Source organism: Panthera onca, chromosome B4 (genome assembly GCF_046562875.1).
Source record: "Panthera onca isolate mPanOnc1 chromosome B4, mPanOnc1 haplotype 2, whole genome shotgun sequence".
Classification (NCBI taxonomy): domain Eukaryota; kingdom Metazoa; phylum Chordata; class Mammalia; order Carnivora; family Felidae; genus Panthera; species Panthera onca.
The window spans coordinates 117,358,098-117,384,361 of record NC_138345.1 but is presented as its reverse complement, the minus strand read 5'-3'; the positions used below and the strand labels follow the sequence as shown (position 1 = coordinate 117,384,361).

General features: G+C 37.0%; 1 protein-coding gene across 4 annotated transcripts in view; it reads right to left on the bottom strand.

The window, feature by feature from the left end:
• Positions 1 to 26,264, bottom strand: part of CFAP54 (cilia and flagella associated protein 54) — a 295,014-nt gene that overhangs the window by 41,873 nt on the left and 226,877 nt on the right. For all 4 annotated transcript variants that reach the window (XR_013556674.2, XM_078449575.2, XM_078449576.2 and 1 more), the window contains 3 exons: positions 12,927 to 13,100; positions 11,168 to 11,388; positions 7,304 to 7,471 (listed from right to left, as the gene is read on the bottom strand). Coding sequence is in view for 3 of the 4 variants with exons in the window: in XM_078449575.2 (XP_078305701.2) it covers positions 7,304 to 7,471; positions 11,168 to 11,388; positions 12,927 to 13,100 (563 nt within the window). In the remaining variant the exon portion in view is untranslated. The remainder of the gene's footprint in view (positions 1 to 7,303; positions 7,472 to 11,167; positions 11,389 to 12,926; positions 13,101 to 26,264) is intronic.

The following is a 26,264-nucleotide window of genomic DNA, read 5'->3' as shown; positions in this document are numbered from 1 at the left end:
AGGCAGAGACAGAGCTGGAGAGAGAATCCCAAACTGTCACGTGGAGCCCGATGGAGGGCTCAATCCCACAAAGTGTGAGATCATGACCTAAGCCAAAATCAAGAGTCAGATGCTCAACTGACTGAGCTACTCAGGAGCTGCCTAAGATGAATTCTTAAGATAAATTTAGGCCATCAAGCCTTTGGCTGTGGTTACACTTTCTTTTTAAGTTTATTTATTTATTTTGAGAGAGAGACAGAGAGAGAAGGAGAGCATGAGCAGGGGAGGGGCAGAGAGAGAATCCCAAGCAGGCTCCATGCTGTCAGTGAAAAGCCCAAACACCGGGCTTGATCCCACAAACCATGCGATCATGATCTGAGCTGAAATCAAGAGTCAAATGCTCAACCAACTGTGCCAATCAGTGGTTACACCTTTTTAAGCTAAGCTGTAGGAATCTCTCAGCCATTCTTCACAACTATTTTTAAAGCCTGTGTCCTGGACGTTCATTAACATGGTAGCTCATGGAAGCTTCTTTAGTGTCTGTCTCTGGAAGATACTGAAATCATCGAAGAGATGCTTAGTGTGTAACCAAATTCCAGTGAAGAGCTTATAATGTGGTTCTACTATATTCTACTAAAGATAATTTTGTTAAATAGGATAATACAGTTTCTACCCCCATACTTAAGAATTTAAACTTCTCTGGGGCACCTGGGGGGGCTCAGTCAGTTGAGTGTCTGACTCTTGGTTTTGGCTCAAGTCATAACCTCACAGTTTATGGGATGGACCCCCATGTTGGGGTCTGTGCTCACAGCACAGAGCCTACGTGGGATTCTCTCTCTCTCCCTCTTCTGCCCTTCCCCGGCTTGCATGCACATGTGCTCTCCCTTTCTATAAATAAATAAATAAATAAATAAATAAATAAATAAATAAACTTTTTAAAAAGTTAAACTTTTCTGAGTTATAAACTTAATCCTAAAGAGTATTGTGGCATAGAACATATTTAGCCCTCTGAATTACCTAAAAATTTTACATCAAAATCCCTAGTCCTAGGATTTTTACTTTGCTGCCACCAGCATCCTTAGCTTCTACTGGCATTTCTAGTTCAGATACTAGATTAACAGAAGAGGACTGAGTAGGGGAATCAAGTGACATTAACTTGCATTTTTAACCCTAGTCTAAGTCCCTGGAAACTCCAACACTCTAGGTCAGATATTAATTTTCATCACCATCCCATCCAGAGGCTACAAGTGCCTGCAACTAAGGTCCACTGTCTGAGGACTCAACAAAGCACCATGCTTAGGAGTGCAGTGTTGGAATCAGATTGCTCCAATCCTGATTCATTGCTGACTAGCATTTCTGCATCCTGTCCCAGTTTCCTCTTCCGTAAAATGGGGCTAGTGAGAGTACCCACCTCATAGAGTTGTTGTGAAGTTAATATAAGCAGAGCATCTAGAATACAATAAGCTCTACATTCACTATTGTTATTATCTTGTAGTTTCATGAGCTGCAGCCAGTTTATTCAACACAGAACTCTACACTGAACAACCAAGATAGTGAGTAGATAAATGTTCAAATACACCAATATTTATTTGTTTGTTTCTTTTAAAATTTATTAATTTATTTTGAGAGTTAGCATGAACAGGGGAGAGGCAGAGAATGAGGGAGAGAGAGAATCCCAAGCAGGCTCCACTCTCAGTGCAGAGCCAACATGGGGCTCAATCTCAGGGAGTGTGAGATTATGACCTGAGCTGAAATCAAGAGTCCGATACCTAACTGACTGAGCCACCCAGGTGCCCCCAAATACACCAATATTAAAGTCATCAAACAAATTTCAGTGTAATCTCTGAAAAGATAAAATCTTAGGTCTGAGGAGATCTAGTCTATTCAAGTCAGTGTTTCCCATCTTTTTAATTGAAATTTATGTTAGCAACTACATCTTTTATCGTGACCCGATAATACATTTTTATTATCAAAGAGGGAAAAAATATCCCCAAACTAAGAAATGGGAAAACTGTGTGTTCCTGTGTCTTTGCTTATGTCATAAGAAAATCACTCAAGCAACCTATTTAAATCAGAATTTGTTAGCTGGTGCTCTCCTTGTAATCTCTGCCTGACAGCAGTCCATGTTTCCATGTTAATTGTCAGACACAACTGTTGATGGATAAAACCCTGTTACTCTAATTATCAGCCACATATGTAGTCATAACATTAACTTCACAGATCACTCTGTCTCAGATTGATATGGATGGTCATATTTCTATGACCTTGGAAAATGAATTTTTTACTTTCTTTCCCATTTTTTAAAACTAGCTGCTTAGGTAAACATTCTATTTCCCAAGTATGTAATCTTTCTGTATTCATATCCTCTCTGAATGGATATACTCTTATCACTTGGTTGTTTCTCTGGCCATCAAGTAAATGAATTCAGACATATGTTGCAGATCAATCAATCTGAAAAATTTATCTAACAACATCATGAAATGAAAATTTCAGAAAACATTTTCACTTACTGTATATAATACATTCTGATTTTTTTTCTTGTTTTAATTTCTTAAAAAAATACTACTAAGACCCACACAATATTGATTCCATGGTCTATTAGTATTCTTGGAACCACAGTTTGAAAACTGCTGTACTAAATTTCCCAAAAGAGACTACACAGATTTTTTTTAAATGTTTATGGAGAATATCTGGCAAGGATTTGACTCGGAAAGTATGGGAAAGAGAGTACTTTCAAAACATGAGAAATAGCTTTAAATGTTCCTGGGGAGTGATAAGTCAAAGTTTCTCTTTTTGTAGGAGTAGAAAGAGATACATAATTGACCAAGAGTTAGCAGCAGTTTGCCAGCCTAAGAATGCAGAATGAAGAGGCCAATGGGAGACGTGTGCTTGAAAGCAAAGAGAGGTAGGCCCAGGAGGCTGCACGATCTGACAGGGTCACAGGGGTCAAGGAGCAGCAGAAGCTACCAGAGGCACAGCTAGAGGGGACGGCACTCAAGAGCTGAAAAGTGCAAGAGTAGACCAACACAGGAGGCAGAAACCGAATGAAAATGCTGAACAGGCAAAACTATATGGCAACAGTTTTATGGGGAAAAGCCCGAGGCTCTTCTTAGAGAGAACAGCAATCAAAGGAATTCTATAGCGGAAGGCCCCTCTGCAAATGGCTGTAGTGACCAACTGTTCCATTTTTAAAAGCTTGACCCCTCATCAAGATTCTCCTAGAATGTGAATCACTGTTCTATCTCCAATTGTTCAGAGATTGATATTAAACTGCTTCTAAATACTTGCCCCCATCTGCTCCTGCTCCCCAATTAGCCCTAGTGCAAATGTCTCTCCGTGCATATGGACATTGATATGGATAAAGCAATGGATCAGAGTTAGGTAAAGATAAAAATAATAAACATTAAAACAAGAAGTGATATGTGTGACATAAATTTGTAAGGGGTATTTAGAGGCAAACTAAGTTTTTTTTTCTCCTATTTGCTATGCATTTTAATTCTGCTGGTAAGGCACAGTTTTCTCTCTTTTCTATATACAATGTTGGCAGCTACAGTATCTATTAGAAGATATTGTTGCTAATCTTTAAAAGGAGTTTTTAAATAATGTTTAACCAGTGTATGGCATGTATATTTGAAGTTAATAAACTTAAAAACATAATAATTTAAAAATAATTTCAGGGATGACCAGGTGGCTCATTCGGTTATGCGTCTGACTTCACCTCAGGTCATGATCTCGTGGTTCATGAGTTCAAGCCTGAGTCAGTCTCTGTGCTGACAGCTTGGAGCCTGGATCCTGCTTTGGATTCTGTGTCTCCTTCTCTCTCTGCCCCTCTCCTGCTCACATTCTCTCTCCCTCTCTCTCTCTCTCTCTCTCTTTCTCTCTCTCTCTCTCTCTCTCTCTCAAAAATAAACATTAAAAAAATTAAAAATAAAATAATTTCAGATAATAAATGACAACTACCATTTATTGAGGTTAAGCATTTATACAATTATCTCTAATTAAAGATGAGTACAACTATGATACAGAAAAGCTGATCAATCTACTGAAGATCACAAAATTATTAAGTGACAGAGCTGGGATTCCAACCTGGGTGGTTTGGCTCCAGAGTCTATGTTTTTATCCAGAGTCTATGGCTTACTCATGTAAGCCAAAGAAACAAAAAGAAAGCCATATCCAAGAAAATTTTGCAAAGTAAAAGAGAAAATTTCAAAAGCAGTTAGTGAAAGAAGTCAGTACTCTAAAGCAATAAAAGTTTGCCTCTCAACAACACTAGAAAGGAGGAAATGACATTTTCAATGTACTGAAATAAAATAATTTCCAATCTTAAATTATCTACTCCATGAAAATTTATTTCTCAAATAAGTATAAAGTAATATATCAGGCAAACAAAAATTAAGTGTTTGCCTCCAGAAGATCCTCACCAAAGGAAATTCCAAAAGTATATACTTCAACAGAAAGAAATGACCCTAGATGAAATGCCTAAAATGCAAGCTGGGGTGGGAAAAAAAGTGGTAAATATATGGCAAGTTCCAAAGGAAATAACTCTTGCATACAATAATTAAAAATAAAATTATTTTGGGTTAAAAAATGTATAGTAATATAAGTCATTACAGGAAAAATGATACTTGTTAACTTTAGACTTTGATAAGTATGTATGTTGTTCTGAAGGTAACCACTAAAAGCATTGGAAAAAATGTATAATTTCAAAACTCATAGAGGAAAAATGAATGATAAAATCATCCAGAAGGGAAAAGAGAAAAACAAAAGAGCTGAGACAAGCACAAATACAAAATAACGGGGTAGATTTGAAACCAAATATACACTTAATATACATTAAATATAAATGTATTAAATTCCCCAGTCAAAATACAATGTTATCAGACTATATATGAAAATATCCAAGTGCATGCCTTTGATAAAAACACAATTAAAACACAAGTACACAAAAGGGTTGAAAGCAAAAGTTTGGAAAATATATACTGTGAAAATAATAACCACAAGAAAGTCATTGTCCTTTAGTAATATCAGACAAAGCATACTTTATGAGGAAAAAAACATTATTACAAAAAGCCCATGAGTCATTTCAAAATGATAAAATGCTCAATTCACCAAGAAGATACAGCAGTTAATCTGATTGTCTAAGACCACAGTTTCAATTATAGAGAGCAAAATTTGACAGAACTACAAGGAAAGACTAAACAATGATGATCACTGGGAGAGACTTAAACACACTTCTTTTAATAACTGAATTTTTAAAATTAAAGGCAAACAAACAAGAATAGAGATTTGAACAAGACTAACCAAACCGACCTAGTGCACATATACATGAACTGCCTCAGCAACTGAGGACTGCACATTCCTTTTAAGAGCAATGGAATATTTACACAATAAATCCTTTCCTGGAGGAAAAAAAGCAGGTTTGAACAATATCAATCATACAGAGCATTTTTTATTACCACAGAACAACATAACCTAAGAATAAAAGCAAAAGATAATTTTCTGATATAATACATACAAGTTCCATATAGTTTGGAATATCAGAAACACATGTTGAAATGGCCCATGAAATGAGCCAAAGAATAAATCATAATGAAAACTTAAAAAAAAATTTTTAACCATATGATAATGATAATGATAATATGATATGATAAAACTTGTGAGGGGCGCCTGGGTGGCTCAGTTGGTTAAGCATCTGACTTTGGCCTAGGTCATGATCTTGCCATTCGTGAGTTCGAGCCCTGCGTTGGGCTCTGTACTGACAGCTCAGAGCCTGGAGCCTGCTTCAGATTCTGTGTCTCCCTCTCTCTCTCTGCCCCTCTCCCACTTGCTCTCCGACTCTATCTCTCAAAAATAAACATTATAAAAAAAAAAACTTGTGGGGTGAAACCAAAGCAATGTTTAGAGAAACTCATAGTCTTAAAACACATACATTAGGAAAGAAAGGACTGAATATTAAGCCAGACATTTACCTCAAGAAGTCAAAAGTTAGAAAAAGAATATAACCCGCCACATACACACATACCAAAAACAAGTAGAAGAAAGATATGATTACTGAAACAAAATTAACTTATGAGGGACCTCTGGTGACAATGATCGAGTAAAATACACAAACCACTACTGTAAGAAATGAAAAGACACACACTTCAATACAAATACATCAGGGAGATTAAAAGTATAAGAGAAATTTTAAATAAGATGAAAAAGTTTCTAGAAAAAGCAACTTAAACTTGACTCAAGAAGAAATAACCCCAATGTTCTATAAACAGGGATGATAGTCAAAATATTTAAAACTTGGTTTGACACAAGCACAAACCATTAGAACAATAGTGACCCAATCAGAACTGATGCCAACTATGGTATCCATAGAATAATATTACTAATTTTATATTTTCTCACAAAGAAACAAACCACTAGGACCAGATGGCTTTACTGATGAGTTCTTACCAAATATTTGAGGAGAAAAGTTTACTCCAAACTTACAGAAATGTCACCAGAGAATAGAAAAACATGATTATATTTATCAACTCACTTTATGAGTCTAAAAAAATCTTGTTACAAAAAATATCTGACAAAGACAGTATAAAAAGGAAAATTTGTAGCCCAATATTGCTCTTAAACAGTGGCAAAAATCCAACACGAAACATTAACAAACTGAATCCAGTAAAATTAATACAAGACCAATTTGAGTTTATCTTAGGAACACAAGATTGATTTAACATTTAAAAAATCAATTGGGGCACCTGGGTGGGTCAGTTAGTTGAACTTCCAACTCTTGATTTCAGCTCAGGTCATGATCTCAGTGTGTTGGGATTGAGCCCGGTGTCGGGCAATGTGCTGAGTGTGCAGCCTGTTTGAGATTCTCCCTCTCTCCCACTTTATCCCTCTCCCCTGCTCGCTTGCTCTCAAATAAATAAAATGGAAAAAAACTTTTTAAAAATCAATTAATATATTAAAAGAGAAAAATCATAAAATCATCTTTATAGATGCAGTAAAAGATTTATGATAAAAATTCTTAGCGAAGTGGGCAGTAGAAAAAAATTTCCTTAATGTGATAAGGAATGACTACAAAAAAAGTTAAACATCATATATTATGGTGACACACTTGAAAGTTTCCCTTGAAAATCAGGAAAAAGAAAATGATCAACTTGAATCAGACTTTCCTGATTTCTTATTTTCAGATCCATTCTACTAGACAATACAGATTCCATATTCCTGTATATTTTCATCTATATGACAAGAGGATGTTCTCTACTTTCAAGTTATAATGGTCAAGTTAAACTCTATATCTAAATATAAGAGTTAGTTTTGTGATTGTATTACATACCATAGGTTCTGTTTCTTTTGGGGGTCTTTCTAGAGGAGGAATGTACCATTGAAAGCAAAGTTCTTTGTTTAAATCTTGTATGTTCATATCTGATGACACATCTCCTGAAGATGGGCTGGCAGAGAGCTTTAATGATGAATCAGAGCATAGAGTACTGTCATGACATACCTGGGGAACAATCAAAAACAGTTTAATTGTCGGTAAAAAAAAAATGCATTCAATATTTAAAACACTCATTCAAAACCCATTCAGTATTGGCTACGTTATAAAACTCTGGGAGTTGTCTTAGTTTGTTGTGGGTGTAGCCTTTAAAACTGCCCCTGAGTGGTGCCTGGCTGGCTCATTGGTAGAGGATGTGACTCTTGATCCCTGAGTTTTAAGTTCAAACCCCATATTGAGTGTAGAGATTACTTAAAAATAAAAAATGTTAAACAAACAAACAAACAAATAAATGCTGTCCTTAATTACCACAGAAAAGATTCTCCTACAGAAAAATATGCTTCAAAACCTATGGGACTCAACAAATGTCTTCCATTTTTGGTGAGTCTCCCCAGGGAAAGATCTAGAGAGGAAAATGTCAATACTATCATTTCAGTCTCAAGATCACCTTAGATTCTTAGAACATCTACTTTTCTCATCTATTCAGTGGTGAATAAACTGAGCGTGTGATTATAACTTAATATCTACTTTCCAATAGCATTTTCTTCTATAATACCATATGCAAAATAAGACAGTTTTTACCGCAAAATAACATCAATTGCTCTCATTCTCTCTTTACACGAATGTGGCTGATTTGTAAATTCAGTCTTGGTGAATCTGGGCCTACCTTCTTTGATGAAACTCCTGAAACGGGAGTTTTCAAGGAAGATGAATGTGGAGAACGCAATTGGCAATATCATAAATTATTTCATTTTTTTTTGGAAGTAGCGGAGTTGCTACTAAAAAAAATCATAGTCTAGCCAGAGAGATATTAGTGATAATAACACCTCAAATATAAAAAGGACCCTCTTTAATGGAGTGCAGACTATTTTCAAAATTAACTTTTTTCGCCCAAGGTGATAAGCATGGTAGCTGGGAAGCAATTATTCTACTTAACTTTCGACATCTAAAGTATCTTAAGGCTTGTTGACCAAGAGGAACATGTCAGTAGGCAGTAAGAAATGCCTGGTATTTCCATAAGGCTTTGTACTTCCCATTATTTATGAGCTTATTCAAGATATAAGACTGTCAATGAAATTCTTCAAAATAAAATAAAAAGAGAAGTAAAGACACTGACCTTTCAAGTTGTCTACTGATAAAAGAAAAAATATGTCATGACTGAAAGGTAATATTAAAGATGCAAACTTTTCAGAAATGTCTAGATAAGCCAGAATCCTCACCTATTGGCACTATGATACTAAAAGCATGACCAAAATGACCAATAAAGAAGACTGTTAAGTTTGAATAATCATTTAAAAGTGCTAAACTAACATTAATCCTGTCAGGCAGTTCACCAAAAAATTAGGTAAGTAATTGTTTCAAAAAATAATTTCTCATATTTTTTTCATATCTGAGTACTCTTCAGAGGTACAACTATTTAATAGACAACTATTTTAGCAAAGAATTCATATTTAATAACTAAACAGAGAAAACCAATAAGCAATATTTACTGTTTCAATACATAGCATTTACCAACATGATGGTCTAAACTATAACAAAAGTCAATGTCAAAATAGGCATTTAATCTTCCATTATCTTTAAAAAAATAAAATCTAGTTGCTAATGGAATTAATTATATATGCTAACTGATGGACTATACACTGAATATTTTTGATATGTCTGATCTTTTCTTTGAAAGGAACGAAAGCCCTATCAGGAGAACTCTTGTTTGCCACAGTCCCGTAAACAACAAATCACTTTACTAGTCAAATATTTGACCTTACCACACAGTCTGAATGTGAATAACTTAGCATTGTGCATAATTTTAATCATATTCTTTTTTCTTGGAATTTTTAATGTAATTTGTTTGGCACCTTTGTTTTGCCATCACAAAGTGTCAATAGACCTCACAACATGTAGACACGTACAACTGAGAAGCATGTCACCTAGCAATGATCACTCTGGAAAGATAGCTACTTTTTGGGGGGAGGAAAAGCGGGATTAAGTATCAAATTATGGGAAGAGTTTGATTGAAATAGCCTCCTGAGTGATTAAAAGCTCAAAAATGTTATTATAAAAATCAGCCAAGCTTGCAGTTTATTTTTTTTTAAATCCAAAGGCTCTATGCTCGTTAGCTGTCTACCCCAGTGAAACGAACACATGATTAGGTGGCTTGCACCTGTCAGGCAAGTGACAATGATCTCCAGAGCTGATTATTCTGGGAGAATGTTACACTAATTATATTAAAAAAAAAAAAAAAAGGAAAAGCAAACAGGGTACAACAATCTTTGATAACACTGCTGCCATTAGACATGTCACATGTACTTACAATGTATTCAAGGTTGTATGCTTGGAGCATCATGCTTAGGAAACGGGAACTTGTGGGCTGCCCTTACTGGTAAAGTACTCAAGTAGAGCCCCTTTCAGACAATATTTAAGAAGCCACACCTATTATTTTCCAGACTCTTACAAAATATTCACAAGAACACATTCACTAAAACTGTAGTTCTCAGCCTTCTCATTCTCTGCCTTCTATGCCAAAATACCGGAGGCATCTGGGACACATGGCAGTAATCCTCAAATGTAGTCACAGTTTACCGAGGGGTGAAGCAGGATCTGGTGTTCGATGGAAATGATTTCATCCCACTCCTGTTGCTTCCTTCCCTGCAGAGGGCCGGACATTAACAGTATGTTCCTGGCCTTTCTGCCTCCTGTCACTCTCCTCCCCTGGAGAGCTACTTGACTGGTGAATTTGGGAAAAAAGAAATTTTGGATATGCACAGTTATGCTGTTCTTCTTGGGAGAGAATGGTTTATAGGGAGTGAATGTTCTCTGCTCCTTCATGCAACAGATTTTAAAGGGGTATGTGTCCACACAGATTTTAAGGGGCCTGTAACGACCAAATCAACCAACCAAACAAACAAATGTAGCTGGATTGGTAAAATCTGTCTACTTTCCTATTCACTATTAGGAAGGCCACTTACCAGTAAATATAAACCACATCCAACAACATCAACTTTATGACTCATAAGAGTAGGTATTTTTTAATCTCAAGCTCTTACTCTTTTATTTTTCAAGTGATTTATAATCTGGGAGGAAACAGGGGTGTTGAGTATTGGGCATGCCAATACCCCAGTATCTGGAAACTAATTTAAAAAATCCTCCCCTGGGGGTGCCTGGGTGGCTTAGTTGGTTAAGCATCTACCTCTTGGTTTCGGCTCAGGTCATATTCTCATGGTTTGTGGGTTTGAGCCCATATTGGGCTCCACTATGACAGTGCAGAGCCTGCCTAAGATTCTCTCTCCCTCTCTCTCTGCCCCTACCCCGTTCTCTCTCTCTCTCAGAATAAATAAACTTAAAAAAATTATTATTGTCTACCCAATAACCTCGCTTTACTTTAGGTTCTCAATTTGGAAGAAATAACACTTTCAGGTCACTTCTCTGGGACAGACATATGGACATGTCTGGTGTGGGCAAGTGTATAATCACAAAAATGGAAGCACTATATGGTGAAGTCCAAAGTCAAGATAATTGAAAATAAATGACTGATATTTTTTGTTTGGAAAGAATTCTATGCAAATGACTTACTTTATTCATTTCACAAATACATATTGGAAATTTACAATACACTGTGTCCACTTAAACTTTCTCACATGTGCTTCCTTCAGAAATATAACAGTGATTCCAAGAAGTTTTATAAAAATACATAATGTTTGAAAACAGTACCTTGACTGAGTTATATAAGGTTTTTTCTGAGAAAAATGTAGTTTCCACTCCTTGACATAGTTCTTTTGGAAGTTCATCAATACAAGAGGAAGAATACAGCTGTAAAAATCTTTTCAGGAAAAAATGCATTTCCTTTTGGCGCAATATCAGCCCAGAGTTGAAAAGGGATGTGAGAAGTGTATCATCTGGCAAAGAAATTCCAGATCCTGGCTTTGGAGATGCTTAGGGAAGAAAAATAATGTAGAGTCACATTAGATAACACAATAGTCTCAGTATTGTTGGTATTTGCTCATTAGCCACGATCCCTGGAAATCACATCACCTCAGCTAGTGGCTGCCAATGTAATTCCTCCACTTTTAAGCTTACATGCTAATGGGATTGCTTCTTGCCACAGGAATGAAAGAAAATCTCAGAAGGGTGTGAGGATATTGCTTGAAGTTCTAAGTCTTGACAATGCGAAAACATTCTATCTAGTTGTCTTCTTTGGGACTCACTTCAAAAACAGATCTTAAAGCAAGAATTGAGTTGTGTGCAATTTATTTGACAAGTGATCTCAAGGAGCATAAGTGAAAGAACAAAGTGTGATGGAGAAAAGAGCCAATGAGAGTAAGTTAATGAATGGGCTGCAGCTGTGGACAATGAGGGCTCAGTCCTGCTGAGGGCCTTCTGGAAAATAACATGTAGAATTGTCTGGGACTGGGAAGCTGGAACGGTTGCTACCATTCCCTACCTCATTAGTTGAAGGTTACTCCCTCCCAGATGTGCGGAATCCCCGGCACTCTGGGCTGTCCTGACAGTGGGCTGGGCGAGTCTCAGTAGGTTCAGAAAAAGCCCAGAGCAGAAAAGCAGTAAAACGTGGGTGCTTGATGTGGCAAGGGCCAGCAGGTGAATTCAGAGGTGAGCCGGGCTGATGTGGGGCAGGCGTTGCCAGGGTGTGCTGCACTGGCTCACTTCCGCATCCTTTGTCACCGAACTTCTCTTCCTCTTGCCGTCTGGTGATGCACTCCCCTGACACTTCCTGGGTGCTTTTCTATCCCACTGCTAGTCCCTGATAACTGTGCTTAGACACTCTGTGGCAGCCTATTTGCTCTGCTGGCTCCTCCATCCCTGGGCCCTGACATGGGTCAAACTGTCTTTTCCGCCTGTTTGCACTGATGAACAACACTAAATCACCAATGTCATTGCCACAGAGAAAACACAACATACATTGTCACAAACACAATAAGGACTGACGTGAAGTAGATTATAGCAGTTTTTCTGGATGCTCTTCTGACAGCATTAGATGATACAACAACAACAACAAAAAACTAAACAAAACAGTGCAATGAAGTTAAGTATCCTATCTGAAGCATGAATCTCTTCTCTTGTACATACTGAATACGGGAACATTCTCTCCTTAAAGCCAAAATTTTATCGTGTTCATTTTCTAAGCTGTCACATTACTATCACTCTGATTCTCGACTGTTTTGAGCCATGAGCCACACTGGCACTCTTGGGAAGCCCCTGGATGCCTCTTTATAATAACATTTTTAAATACATCAAATAAATAAAATACATAGAATGTCAAAGGAAGTCAGTTACATTGGAATACTATTCTGCCCAAAGATCTGTGTATCCCAGCTTAAGATCCGCTAAAATTTTCATCTTCTGATGAGAGTTCACTCAAAAAGATGTCAAAAGTACTTTATGATTCTAAGAAACAGGACTTGAACAAGAACTGGAAAGGAATGTGTTCTTTCTTAACACATCAAAAACCTACCTAGCAATTTGCTCATATTATTAATCCTTTGCAGATGAATATAGTAACGCAGTAGAAGAATCCACGTAATATCCACTTTAGTCGGAGTCTTTTTTCTAGCATCTGTGTTGTCACACATGCCATCATTTTGATAAGAAAATGTACAGGCAGTCTGGAACACCACTTGGTAGTTATCTGCAAGTAAATAATAATAATAATAATAATAATAATAATGATAATAATAATAAGTGAAAAAAAGTTTTAAGACAAATACTATGCTTTCCTTGAAAAATAACCATGTGTAAAAAAAAAGCAGAACTCATTAAGGAAAGATTGACACATGGGACTACATTCCCATTAAAAAACATTTTTGTATCATAAAAGACACCAAATGCAAAGTTACAAGACAAACCATTGACTGAGAAAAAATATTTATAACATGTATGAATTGTTTTTCTTGGGACACCTGAGTGGCTCAGTCAGTTAAGTGTCCCACTCTTGATTTTGGTTCAGGTCATGATATCATAGTTCATGAGATCGAGCCCTCTTTAGACTCTCAGCTGACAATGCAGAGCCTGCTTGGGATTCTTTTTTCTCTCTCCCTCTCTCGCTGCCCCTATGTGGCACGTGCATGCATGTACACGCACACACACACACACACACACACACACACACACACAGTTTCTCTCTCTCTCTCCCAAAATAAATAAATAAACATTTTAAAAATGATCTGTTTTTTTCTCAAATATGTATAGCACCTTGCACCAATCAATTTAAAAAAAATCAAAGAGTCCAACAGAAAAATGGGCAAAGAATTTCAACAGTCAACTCCTAGAAAAGGAGACTCAAATAGCCAAAATTTTAACATCACTAAAAATCAGAAAAATGCAAATTAAAGTGAAATACCATTTCCCATCTCTCCCTCGGTAGTTGATAGATATTAAAATCTGAAATAATAAATATTGATAACGGTGTGAGGAAACCAGAATTCTTATATACTACTTGCGAGGGCAACTTCTTGGGAAAGCAGTTTGGCAGGATCTAATACAACTGACAATGCAGATACTCATGTAAGTGTACGAGGACTCTTGTGTAAGACATTTATGACAACATTGTTGTAATATCAAAAAAATGGAAATTTGGAAAAATAAACAGAAGTCTATTCATTTGATGGCATGTAAAATGAATTAATTAGATTGATAAAGCAGAAAGTATCATGTAGTATCTCAGTTCAAGTTCCAGATGTACTTCTCACTACTGTGTGATTTGACCCTCTCTGTTCCTTAGGTCTCTCTGGGTTTTTGACTTCCTGGGTTTTAATCTTCTCATCTTTAAAATGGGCATGATAAGGGTGCTCCTGGATTGATCTTCACAATGTATACCAAGTTAACAAGCAGGTGATACATAGAGTATACTACCATGTGCATACATTTGAAAAAAACCCAATGAAATATTTTGTATTATTTATGTACACACACACACACACACACACACACACACACACACACACACAGATACATATATTAGTATTTTATTAGGGTTGTGGTTGCCTCTGGGAAGGAAGGGAGGAAAGATGAATAGAATTTTTTATGGTTAATGGTCTATGTATGTTTTCTTAAATAATAAGATGAACCCCCATGTACTTACCACCCAGTTTATCAAACAATATTCTCAGTACTTTTGAAGTACTATGTAAACCTTTCTCTAATCCCATTTCCTTCCTTCTTTCCTGCCTTCCTTCCTTCTTTTGTTTCTATCTCACATAAACTTTTTTGTTTGCAACCTTGTGTGCTAAGGTACACTTGCTAGTAACTTACTTTTAAAAAGTTCCCCAAAAGAGGGGTGCCTACCATTTGAGTCCTTATAAGGCCCTCATGCTTGACTGACTATCCAGCTAATTTTTCCTAAAATCTATAAAGGCTTTGTTCTACTGCTTTCTAGTATCTGTCATTGCTGGTGCAAAGCCCGATGCTAGTCAGATGTTTATTACTCTGTATTTGACCATCTTCCCTATTCTGTAATGTTTTTAATAAACTCCTCATTATTTGTGGTGATTTAAAATTTCATTTTGCATCTAGGCCTAGATCTTTTCATTCACACTGCTTTTGGAACATAGAACGCCTTTTTGGTGTGAACCCTCATCTCTCCTTTTGGTCTTGCAAAATATTCTTATATTTATTTCTTTGATGAAATAAATATAAGAACATACTGATTCTCTCAACTTGCTCTCTTTCTGCCTTTCCCTCTCCCTTTCTCTCTCACTCCACATATTTGGGCGCTTGATTTACAACAGATGTGATGCAGCAATGTCATGAAGAAGGTTTGTCTCCTCAATACATGATTCCGGGTTAATTGTATATCATATGGAAAAAAAATTAATCTTGACTTTGGCCTCACACCATACACAAGAATAGATTCTAGGTGAATTACAGATCTATATGTGAAAAGTAAATTTAAAAAAAGATGGTTAAGATAGGAGGGTATCTTTATAATTTTTGCAAATAAAAAGATTTCTAAAACTGAACACATAAAGTAGAAACCATAAAAGAAAACATTTATAAATTGGACAACATTAAAATTATGAACTTTGTATAATCAAAAGATACCACTAGCAGAATGAAAAGGCAAAACACAGGAGGGGTAAAAGATATTTGCAATACATATAATCTATAAAATGGTCATATCCAGAATCTCTCCATATTTCTAAAAAGAAAGACCGAAAACCCGCATGGAAACTGGGCATTATTCTTGAATAAGGAGTTCCCAAAAAGACTAAGCAAAAGCCAATACTATATATAATAGTGCCCTACAATTGTAGTCATCAGGGTAAACTTCAAATTCAAACCCCTTTGGGAAACTTCTTGGTAGTATTCACTAAAGTTGAAAAAATACAGATCTATTAACCAGCAATTCTACTCCTTGGTATATGCATAAAAATGTGTACAGGGATGCCTGGCTGGTTCAGTCAGTTAAGTGCCTGACTTTGGCTCTGGTCATGATCTCGCAGTTCATGAGTTTGAGCCCCGTATTGGGCTCTGTGCAGACAGCTCAGAGCCTGGAGCCTGCTTTGGATTCTGTGTCTCCCTCTCTGTCTGCCTCTCCCCAGCTTGCACTTTGTCTCTCATTCTCTCTCAAAAATAAACAAACTAAATTAATTAATTAATTAATTAAGAAAATTTTTAAATGTGTGCTTTGTGCACAAAAATGTAATATACAAGCATATTCATGGAAGCATTGTTCATGATAACCCCCAAATGTTTATCAACAGTAGAATGGATAATGAATTGTTATTATGTCCATCAAGAATGAACTACACAAATATAGTGTTGAACGAAAGAAGACAGATACAGAAGAATATAGACTATATAATTTCACTTACACAAAATCAAAAGCTGCCAAAACTAATCCATCTGTTATAAATTAGAAAGCAGGAAGGTTAAGATGTGTTAACCTTACTGTGGTAATCATCCATAATGTGTACATATATAAATCATTACATGGTATACATTAAACTTACACAATGTTACATGTCAATTATATCTCAGTAAAGCTGGAAAGAAAGAGGGTTGGTAGGCAATGGTAGGGGGGATGATGTAGACTTCTGGATTATTGGATTTGTTCTATTTTTGACCCATGATGGTTGTATAGGTATTTCCTTTAGGATGGTGAATCAAGTTGTATCATCATGATTTGTGTCATTTTCCCTATTTATGTTATAATACAATAAAATAATTTTGTGGTGACTTCCAGCAAATGTGTCCTTATACTATTGGCATGTATCCTTCTCCTGGAAATCATCCCAAACAACACAAAACACAGGTAACAAAAACACAGATTCTATTTTCAGTAAATCGGGGAAGAGCTAAAACCCAAAACCACAAGTTGTATGGAATCATGCCCAAAGTAGCTGTCACCAAGTAGAGGATGCAATGGAGACAGAGGATAACACCGAGATATAAATCTCAGGAAGAAATAGCAATGCATGCTTCTTGATAGTGAGGTGCACATTTTTAAAACAGTATTACGGTGCCTGCTAAGTTGAGGCATCTTAAGACCCATGGTTCACAGTTTAAAGAAAAAGGAACAAAACTTTGAACGTGTATGTGGTAAGCTCTTTAAAAGTCAAAAAAATTCTTTGTTATAGCTTTTCAAACTACAAATGAAAAAATCAGTGAAGCATCATATAGAGTAGGTTATCATATTGTGCTGGCTACAGAAATGCACCCAAAGCCTACAGACTAATAAGTTGCCACAGTTGAATACATGTCCTGAAGTCTAAGACCAAAACGTCCTGTTTGCAACAATCTCCACTGGTTGAAAAGTCAGTAAACAAATTCTAGCACTTTCCAATAATAAAATAACTTGTTGAATTAAAGATGTAGCTGCAGGGGCTCCTGGGTGACTCATTCAGTTAAGCATCTGACTCTTGATTTGGGCTGAGGTCATGAACTCATGGTCGTGAGACGGAGCCCTGCGTCGGGCCCCATGCTGAGCATAGAGCCTGCTTAAGATTCTCTCTACCCCTTTGCTCCCCTCTCGTTCTCTCTCAAAATAAATAAACAAACAAACAAATAAATAAATAAAAATAGATGTAGCTGCAAACATGAAGACTCTATTAACAGCTCCTCTGCACAGTTGTACTTTTGCCTTGCACATGCTCAAATCTACAGACATTGTTGGACATGTAGTTTTGGTTCTATTTGACAGCATCGGCACCCACTGTTCAAAGATCTCCTTCTATGTGAATGATGAGCAGTAATGCAAGTGAAATGTGCCGTGTTGAATAGTCTTTTTTTTTTTTTTTTTTTTAATTTTTTTTTCAACATTTTTTATTTATTTTTGGGACAGAGAGAGACAGAGCATGAACGGGGGAGGGGCAGAGAGAGAGGGAGACACAGAATCGGAAACAGGCTCCAGGCTCCGAGCCATCAGCCCAGAGCCTGACGCGGGGCTCGAACTCACGGACCGCGAGATCGTGACCTGGCTGAAGTCGGACGCTTAACCGACTGCGCCACCCAGGCGCCCCTGAATAGTCTTTCTGAATCCAGTGGTTTATCCTAGAATAACCGTGTTGATGTTTGCACTGACGGTGCAAAAGCAACAGTAAATAAAACGGCGGTGCCTTAGCACGAACCTAGGAAGGCAGTGACACCAAACGTACTAGTAATTCTTACATTTTTCATTGCCACGCACTCATTGTAAAATGAACAAGTTAATTAAAGTGCCAGTTTCACTTAAGAATATCCCTGATAAAGCAGTAAAATTAATGTTATTAACTACTGACCCCGAGTACCCATCTTTTTCACATTCTGTGTGATAACATGGGAAACACACATCAAATATTTCTGCTTCATACTGAAGTGCAATGGCTGTCTTGAGGAAAAGCACTTCTGTGATTAAGTTGCAAACGAAATGCACTGCTCCACCCCCCACCCCTGCAGCCCACCCACTGAACAACTGAGGAGACAAACTGCTTTCAGACTTAAGTATGTGGCAAACGCTTTCTCACAAATAAAAGTAGTAGGTCTTCAAGGAAAACAACTGACAGTATTTGCTGCCAATGATAAAATTCAAAATTTTCAGTAAAAACAGAGAGTTTTGGAAAATTTGTATATGCCACCAGGGGCTTCCCAGTGCTCAGACTTTTCTGATACAAATGGCGGTGATATTTTAAAATTTTGATTTTTAAAAAATTGTCCAGTGAATTGCACCAACATTTGGAAGTTCTATATAACCCAGGAGTCACTATTTTCCAAGTGTCTAATACACGATGTAACAAAATCATGCCTGAGTAAAAGATCCATTCAAGCTGAAAGACTAATGTGTTTTAATGTAACAGGGTACAAAAAGTTCAGTGATGCTGCTTCAGAGTCTACATCGGAACTAACCTTTAAGAAACTACCACTTACCCAGGGTTGGTTTGGGACCAAAGAAGAATATCCACAATTATCTGAAAAGGCTCCTAAAATAATCCTCCATTTTCTGTCTACATATCTGTGTGAGGCTAGATTTTCTTCACGTATTTCAACCAAAATATTATCCTATAACAGACTGACTGCAGAAGTAGGTATAAGAGTCTAGCTATCTTTTATTATGCCAGACACTAAAGAGATTTTTAGTGTTCTTTATGCTAACTTGCAATGGATTTATTACTGTTCTTTTAAAATTAATCAATATGATGGGTATTGAAGAGGGCATCTTTTGGGATGAGCACTGGGTGTTGTATGGAAACCAATTTGACAATAAATTTCATATATTAAAAAAATAAAAATAGAAAAATAATCAATAAACTTTAATTTTTCAGTCTTCTTTTTTTTTTGTTCATATAACACAAAGATTTTTATTTCTATAGTATAGATTCCCAAATTGAGATTAGTGGGTCAAAGGTGGTGTTTACAATTTTAACAGCTTTTGCCTGATTAATTCCCAAAAGGGGTTGTTACATATTACTAATTACTACATAAAGATTATATATCCCTGTCAGTCTTAATTTCTAATGTAACTTTATTTCTTCTATAATAATAGATTTGCCTAATTGTTATATAATGTAATTTGAAGGAAATTTGAAGTAAATTACATTTTTCTCCAAAATTATATATTTTACAAAGTTTTTCAAATTTATTTGCTTAGAGCTAAACAAAAAAACTCTAATAATTTAATTTCTCCATATCAGTGATTACTTTTGTCTTATCATTTATCATTTGTGGGGTTCTTTTTTTACTGTAATTTTCCTAAATAACTTTGCTAATAGTTTATTGTTTTTTTTTCCTGAAATTACAACTTTATTTTATTGTTTTTTTTCCTAATTTATTACATACATCTTGTAAAATGATACAAAATAATGCCAAAGTTACCTTTCGTGTCAATTAGTTAAAATTGTTTAGCCAGTTGCCTATTGCTAAAAAAAACCAACTATCAAGTTTTAAAACAAAGAAAACCCAATTCTGTGTTCTATTTAAGAGGCATATTTAAAATAAGATTATTGAGAACGGTTGAAAATAAAAGAATGGGCAAATGTGTCCTAGAAAAATGTAAACAAACAAACAAAAGGAATATTTGTGAACCTACTATCAGATAAGCTAGCATTCTGGCCAAAAAGCACCAAGTGCAACAAAAGTGGAGCCTTTATAATGTTACAGGGTCTAATTCACAATAAAGATATGAGGTAGCTCAGTCTAATCCACAATAAAGGTAGCTCAGTCAGTTAGGCATCCAATTCTTGGTTTCTGCTCAGGTCACAATCTTGAAGTTTGTGAGTTGAAGCCCCGTATCAGGTTGTGTGCTAACAGTGCAGAGCCTGCTTGGGATTCTCTCTCTCCCTCGCTCTCTGTTCCTCCCCTGCTTGTGTTCTCACTCTCAAAAGAAATAAATAAACTTTATATATATATAACTTAAATAGAATATTCATACCTTAAGTCACAGTTGCAACAATTAAAAAAAATACTATAGCTATAAGACAAGAGATAAAATGATAGTAATAGTAAGAGACTTCTATTCACCTTTTCCAGGGGTTGTCAGACTATAGTTCATGGGCCAAATCAGGCCTATCCATGTTAATGTATGGCCCATGAGCTAAGAATGGTTTTCATACTTTTAAGTGGCTGAAAAAAGGCAGAAGAATATTTTGTGACATGTCAAAGTTTTATGAAATTCAAACATCAGTGTCCATAACTAAGTGTCAGTGGAACACAGCCACATCCATTCGTTTACATCCTGCCTGTGGTGCCTTTCACATCACGGTAGGAGAGCTGACTGCTTGCAACAGAGACGACAAAGCCTAAAATATTTACTATCAGTCCCTTTACAGAAAACGTGTACTGACCCAGACTTTGTTTACGAAAAATCAAGTGGAAAAAACAATTGGAAGATAATAAAGTAATAGAGAGTCATCAATAGCCTCCATACACAAAAACAACAATCAGTAGAAATTCAATGAAAAAATTTTACAGTGCCAATAAAAAGTTTAACTATTTAGAAATAAACCTAACAAGAAACATACAAGATCTATTGGAAGAAAATGTTAAAGTACTCCTAAGGGACTAAAAAACAAAAAGACTTGAAGTAAAAAATATAGGACATGTAATATTCTTGGTTAAGATGACTCGATAACATAGAAATGTAAGTTATTCCTAAGTTAATACCTAAATGTAATGCAGCTCATAAAAACACAAGAGAACTTTTTTAACTAGGCAAGCTGCTTCCAAAGTTAAAAAAATAAAAGTCATAAAAGACAAACAATTTCGGTAAGAAAGATTAGTGAGTGGAGACTCATCCTAATAGATATTAAATATAAGGCTATGATAATTAAAACAGTGTGGTGTTGAAGCCTGAATAGAACAGAGCAACAGGAAATGAATAAAAAGTACAGAAATAAGGCAGCCATCTGGAAAAACTAAATGTGTATCCATTTGTCATTTTTTACATATTCCAAATAGGTTTCCATAAATTATTAAAAGTCTGTGGGAGAACACACTTATAGTCTTAGAGTAGGGACTAGATATAAATCCAGAAGTTATCAAAGAAAAGATTAATAATGTAGCCCGGGTGGCCCAGTCGGTTGAGCATCTGACTTCGGCTCAGGTCATGATCTCACAGTTCACGTTAGGGCCCCACATCAGGTTCTGTGCTGACAGCGCGGAGCCTGGAGCCTGCTTCAGGTTCTGTGTCTCCCTCTCTGCCCCTCCTCACTCCTACTCAGTCTGTCTGTCTATCTCTCTTTCAAAAATAAATAAAAACATTTAAAAATTTTTTTAAAGATTAATAATTTATACTATTTTGAAATAGAACATTTCTTTATGGTATAGAACCACCACCAAAAAAAATTGGATAATTGGAATTCCAATTCCAATTGATAATTGGAAAAATATATTTGCAAATTAAAGGACTGATTTCTATAAAAGGCAGGGGGAAGAGCTTTTACAGATACTTAAAGAAATGAAAAAAAAAAAAAAACCACCTCAAGAAAAACTGACAAAGATTATGGGCAGAGAGTTCACACAAAAGACGATTAAGCTTAGTCCTAGCAAGAGATGTGTAAATTAAAATGAAATCTTCTTAAAATTATACATGTGTCTGTTTGTGTGTGTATTCATAGATAAAGTGTACATGTGTGTGTACCTGTGTGTATTCATAGATATACATATATATCATATATATGTAAACTTTTGTACATAGGCTAGTATAGCTATTGGGTCAACAGACACATCGTATCTATTGGGTCAATAGATACACTATATCTATTGGGTCAATAGATACGTATATAAGGCACACATATATACACACATACAAGGTTACCTATAGTAGAGTTGTATGTAATAGCAAAAGAGTAGAAACAACCTAAAAAAAATCTATCAAAAGGAGACTAATTTAACTATAATGCAATTTATAGAGGGTTATTATGCAACGATAAAAAGACACTGTATGGATTTGAAAAATTTGCCAATAGATACACTTATATTAAGTGGAAGGAAAAAAGAGCAAGGAAAGTAATTGTGTGCACTAATATTTATGCTATTAATTGTATTGGTTTAGGGAAAAACATATCAATGTATTGGTGTGTGCAGCCATATTGGTTCATGCAACATCCATCCTAATCCCTGAATGTGCCTGCCTATATTGAAGTTACAAAGATAAAAATCACGGTTGCGAGATTTCCTTGCAGCAAGGGCCCTGCATGGGACTTAGGTGTCATGAATTCCACGCATTCACGTAGAAGTTGAAATTGGCACTGTGCTAGGTGGTGCAGGAGACAGGATTCGAGGCACCTCTCTTGCTGGTGTGGGTTCTGGCAGAGGCCACGTGGCTCTTGAGGCTGCAGCCAGAGCAGAGCCTCCTTCCTTTGCAGGCAGATTCCTGATTCTACAGCTGCCTTTCTGCTCTGGTCTGAATGTTTGTGTCTCCTCCCAAATATGTTGAAATGCTAATCCCCAGTATGATATTAGAAGGTGAGGCCTTTGGGAGGTGCTGAGCTCATGACATTAGAGCCCTCCTGAATGGGATGAGTACTGAGAGGCTCCAGAGAGATCCCTAGCCCCTTCTATCACATGAGAAGGCACCATCTAGATACCAGAAAGCGGGCCCTCACTAGGTATGGAACCCGATCTTGGACTTCCAGCTCCCACACCTGTGAGAAGTACATTTCTGTTGTTTATAAGCTAGCCAGTCTGTGGTATTTTGTTATAGCGGTGTTAACAGACTAAGACACTTATTTACAACGAAACAAAAACCTCCAGTTCCCTTGGTGGCCTAGCTTTGTGTCGCTTAGTCAGGATGTTCAGCTTAGAATTTGTTCGGTCCTCGCAGGGATTTTGGAAGTCTTAATAAATCTCCTTCTGCTTAAATAAATTGGAGTGGATTCTGTCCTCTCCAGTGGCACCTCAGCAGTTTGCATAAGCATGTATACCTCTGGTACAGAACCTAGAAAACTGATTGTGGTAGCAGAATAAAGGTTCCCAAAAGATGTCTGTGTACTCATCCCCAGAACCTCTGAATATGTTAGGTTACAGGGCAAAGGAGAAATATGGCTGCAGATAGAATTAAGATTGCTTATCAGCTGACCTTCAGAGGGGGAGTTTTCCTAGGTCATCCATGTAGTCCCAGTGTAATCCTAGACGCCCTTATATGTAGAAAAGGGAAACAAGAGAGAGAGACAGAGTATGTCAGAGTCAGAGAGATTGGAAGATGTAGGGAGGGGCCACAAGCCCCTGGAAAACACAAGGAAAGAGATTCTCACCTAACGCCTCCCCTAAAGTACTCTGCTGACACCTTAATTTTGTTAGCCCAGTGAGACCCATTTTAGACTTCTGACCTCCTGAACTGGAAGACAGACCTTGTGTTGTGTTAAACCATAAATTGTGGTTGTTGGTTAGAGCAGGAATACAATGACAACATCAATTGTCTCTAGGGACAAGTCAGTCATTTGTAGAGAAGACAGAAGGGAGACTTTTCTCTCCATGCCCTTTGAGGTCTTTTGAGTTTTGATTCTTTTTTTTTTTTTTAAAGTTTTTATTTATTTTTGAGACAGAAAGAGACAGAGCATGAAGGGGGGAGGGGCAGAGAGAGAAGGAGACACAGAGTCGGAAGCAGGCTCCAGGCCCTGAGCCATCAGCCCAGAGCCCGACGTGGGGCTCGAACTCACGGACCGCGAGATCGTGACCTGAGCTGAAGTCGGACACTTAACCGACTACGCCACCCAGGCGCCCCTTGAGTTTTGATTCTTGAGAACAAATCACCTATGTAAAAAATTGAACTAAACTAAAAGAGCCTCTGTATATATTTGAGCAATGTCGTCTGGTCTTTAATGTCACAGGAGAAAATTAAGGCCAGTTCAACTCTTCTTTCTTTACAGAAAGTCCACTTTTCCTGACTGAATGTTCACAATTACTTTCTTTGTCTTTATAATCCAAAAGTGATGTCAGAATTTTTCCAGGTATAACCTGCAATATACATTTATTTTCAGAAGAACTTTTGTGAGAGGTGGATCCCTTTGCAACGGTTTCTCTCCAGCCTCAGCCAGAGCTGCATGGGTTTCACTGGCTCTGGGCAAGTATTTATGCTCATTTCCCTGCAACTTTCAGGTGGTGAGAATTCCAACCTTACAATCTCAGGTGGGGTTCTGACTTCTCCCAAGTGACTCATTTTTGGCCCTGACCGGGCAATTTGGCACGTTTCTCTGCATCTACTCAAGCCGGTGGGCAATGTGTTTCTAGTCCTCAATTTGACAAGCCCACTCTGAAGCTCAATTCTAAGCAGTTAGCAGGGTTCTGACCTTCCCTACCCACAGGGCCCTCCTTCCAGACCCCCTCTTTGTCCTGGCATCCAAGTCCCAGCCCTAGCAGTGCCCTCGCCAATGGCATCCTCACCTTCAGCTCTTGCTTAGAATCACTCAATTTACTTTGGTAACTTGAGATTTCCCTTTCCTGACTTCATGCTCAGCTGTAAGTTAAAACAATTTCAGTTCTGTTTTATCCAACCTTGTGTTACATGTTTGGATTGGGGAGGGAAAAAGCATCTTTCATGTCAGCTCAATCCGAAAGGGTGATGCATTCATTCTGCACTTTGATTTCCTGGTAATACTTTCTTATCACACCCAACACAGTGATCAAGGGCACAGCTTTTAGAACCGGATAGATCAGGATTTGCATCAGCAGTAGAAAATTATCCTGGTTACATAACCTCTCTGAGGACCTTTCTTCGTTTAATATATATGACACTGCCATGGGATTTTCGTCAAGGACAGATGAAATCACATAAAGCACTAGCGTATGGCATCAGGACACACTGGTCCCACTGTTATCTAGCATTCGCTGCATATGGCTTTCTGTTCTTGTGTCAGTCTTTGACCGGGCCCTGCTGAAGGTTTTAAAGGATCTTGTTACATTTCTTTTGGCTCCCTGAAGTGTCAGTCTTCCTCTGAGTCTTCAAGAGAGCATTTCATTGTGCTTGCCTGGCAATGTTTCCTTACGGGTGCCTTCTGTTGCTTCCTATTTTTCATTGTTGACTCTGTCTAGAATAAAGAATGTCTTCACACCTAGAGTCTGATAATAGAGGGTGGAGAATATGTGCTCTGCTCTTGGTCATGAGACGGTTCCTTCTCAGATTTAAGTGATCAAAGTATAGAGCTCTGAATGACATTTCTAGAAGCTTGCAGGTGTTGGACCAGGACAGCTCTGCTTCACTGAGGATGGTTCTCATCATGCTCCAATTGTCTCAACTGCTAATACTATGAACTGATACATAGCAGGTACACACACGCATGTGCACACACACACACACACACACACACACACATCACTGCTATTAGCATAAATGATTTTTCTCCATTCTAATCTGTAAGTAGTGTAATACTTTGGGATTTGAGGATGTAATGTGTTTCCCTAGGTCCCCACCTATGGAGTATTGTGTCTCAGAGGAATACAAGAAATCAAGATACTAGCAGAGGAATGGCATCTCAGTTTTTAGTTGGTATTGACCCCATGTTTCTGGACCAGGCCCAAGGCAGTAAGGAAAGAACAAATCCTATTTTTTCAGGCTGAAAGCTTTTCTCTGTTTCAACAGGCAGAGCCTATATTAAAGGTCAGCTGTGATCCTAAGTCTTCGTTCACAGTTCTCTTTGTGTGTTCTGACAATAGGTTCACCGCCATTAGTTTTCGCAAGACAAACATTTATATTTTCTATAGACCAAGTGCATTTGGTTGTGAGAAGCTGCATCCAGGACCACTAGCCCTAAATTGTACTTTTAATTCAAACTGTCTTACAGAATTTAACAATTTTTATCCCAGCTGAAATTTTTCCTAAAGCCACAAGAAAATCAAGACAAAAAAAGATAAGTATATTTAAATACAACTAGGCCCAAAGTAG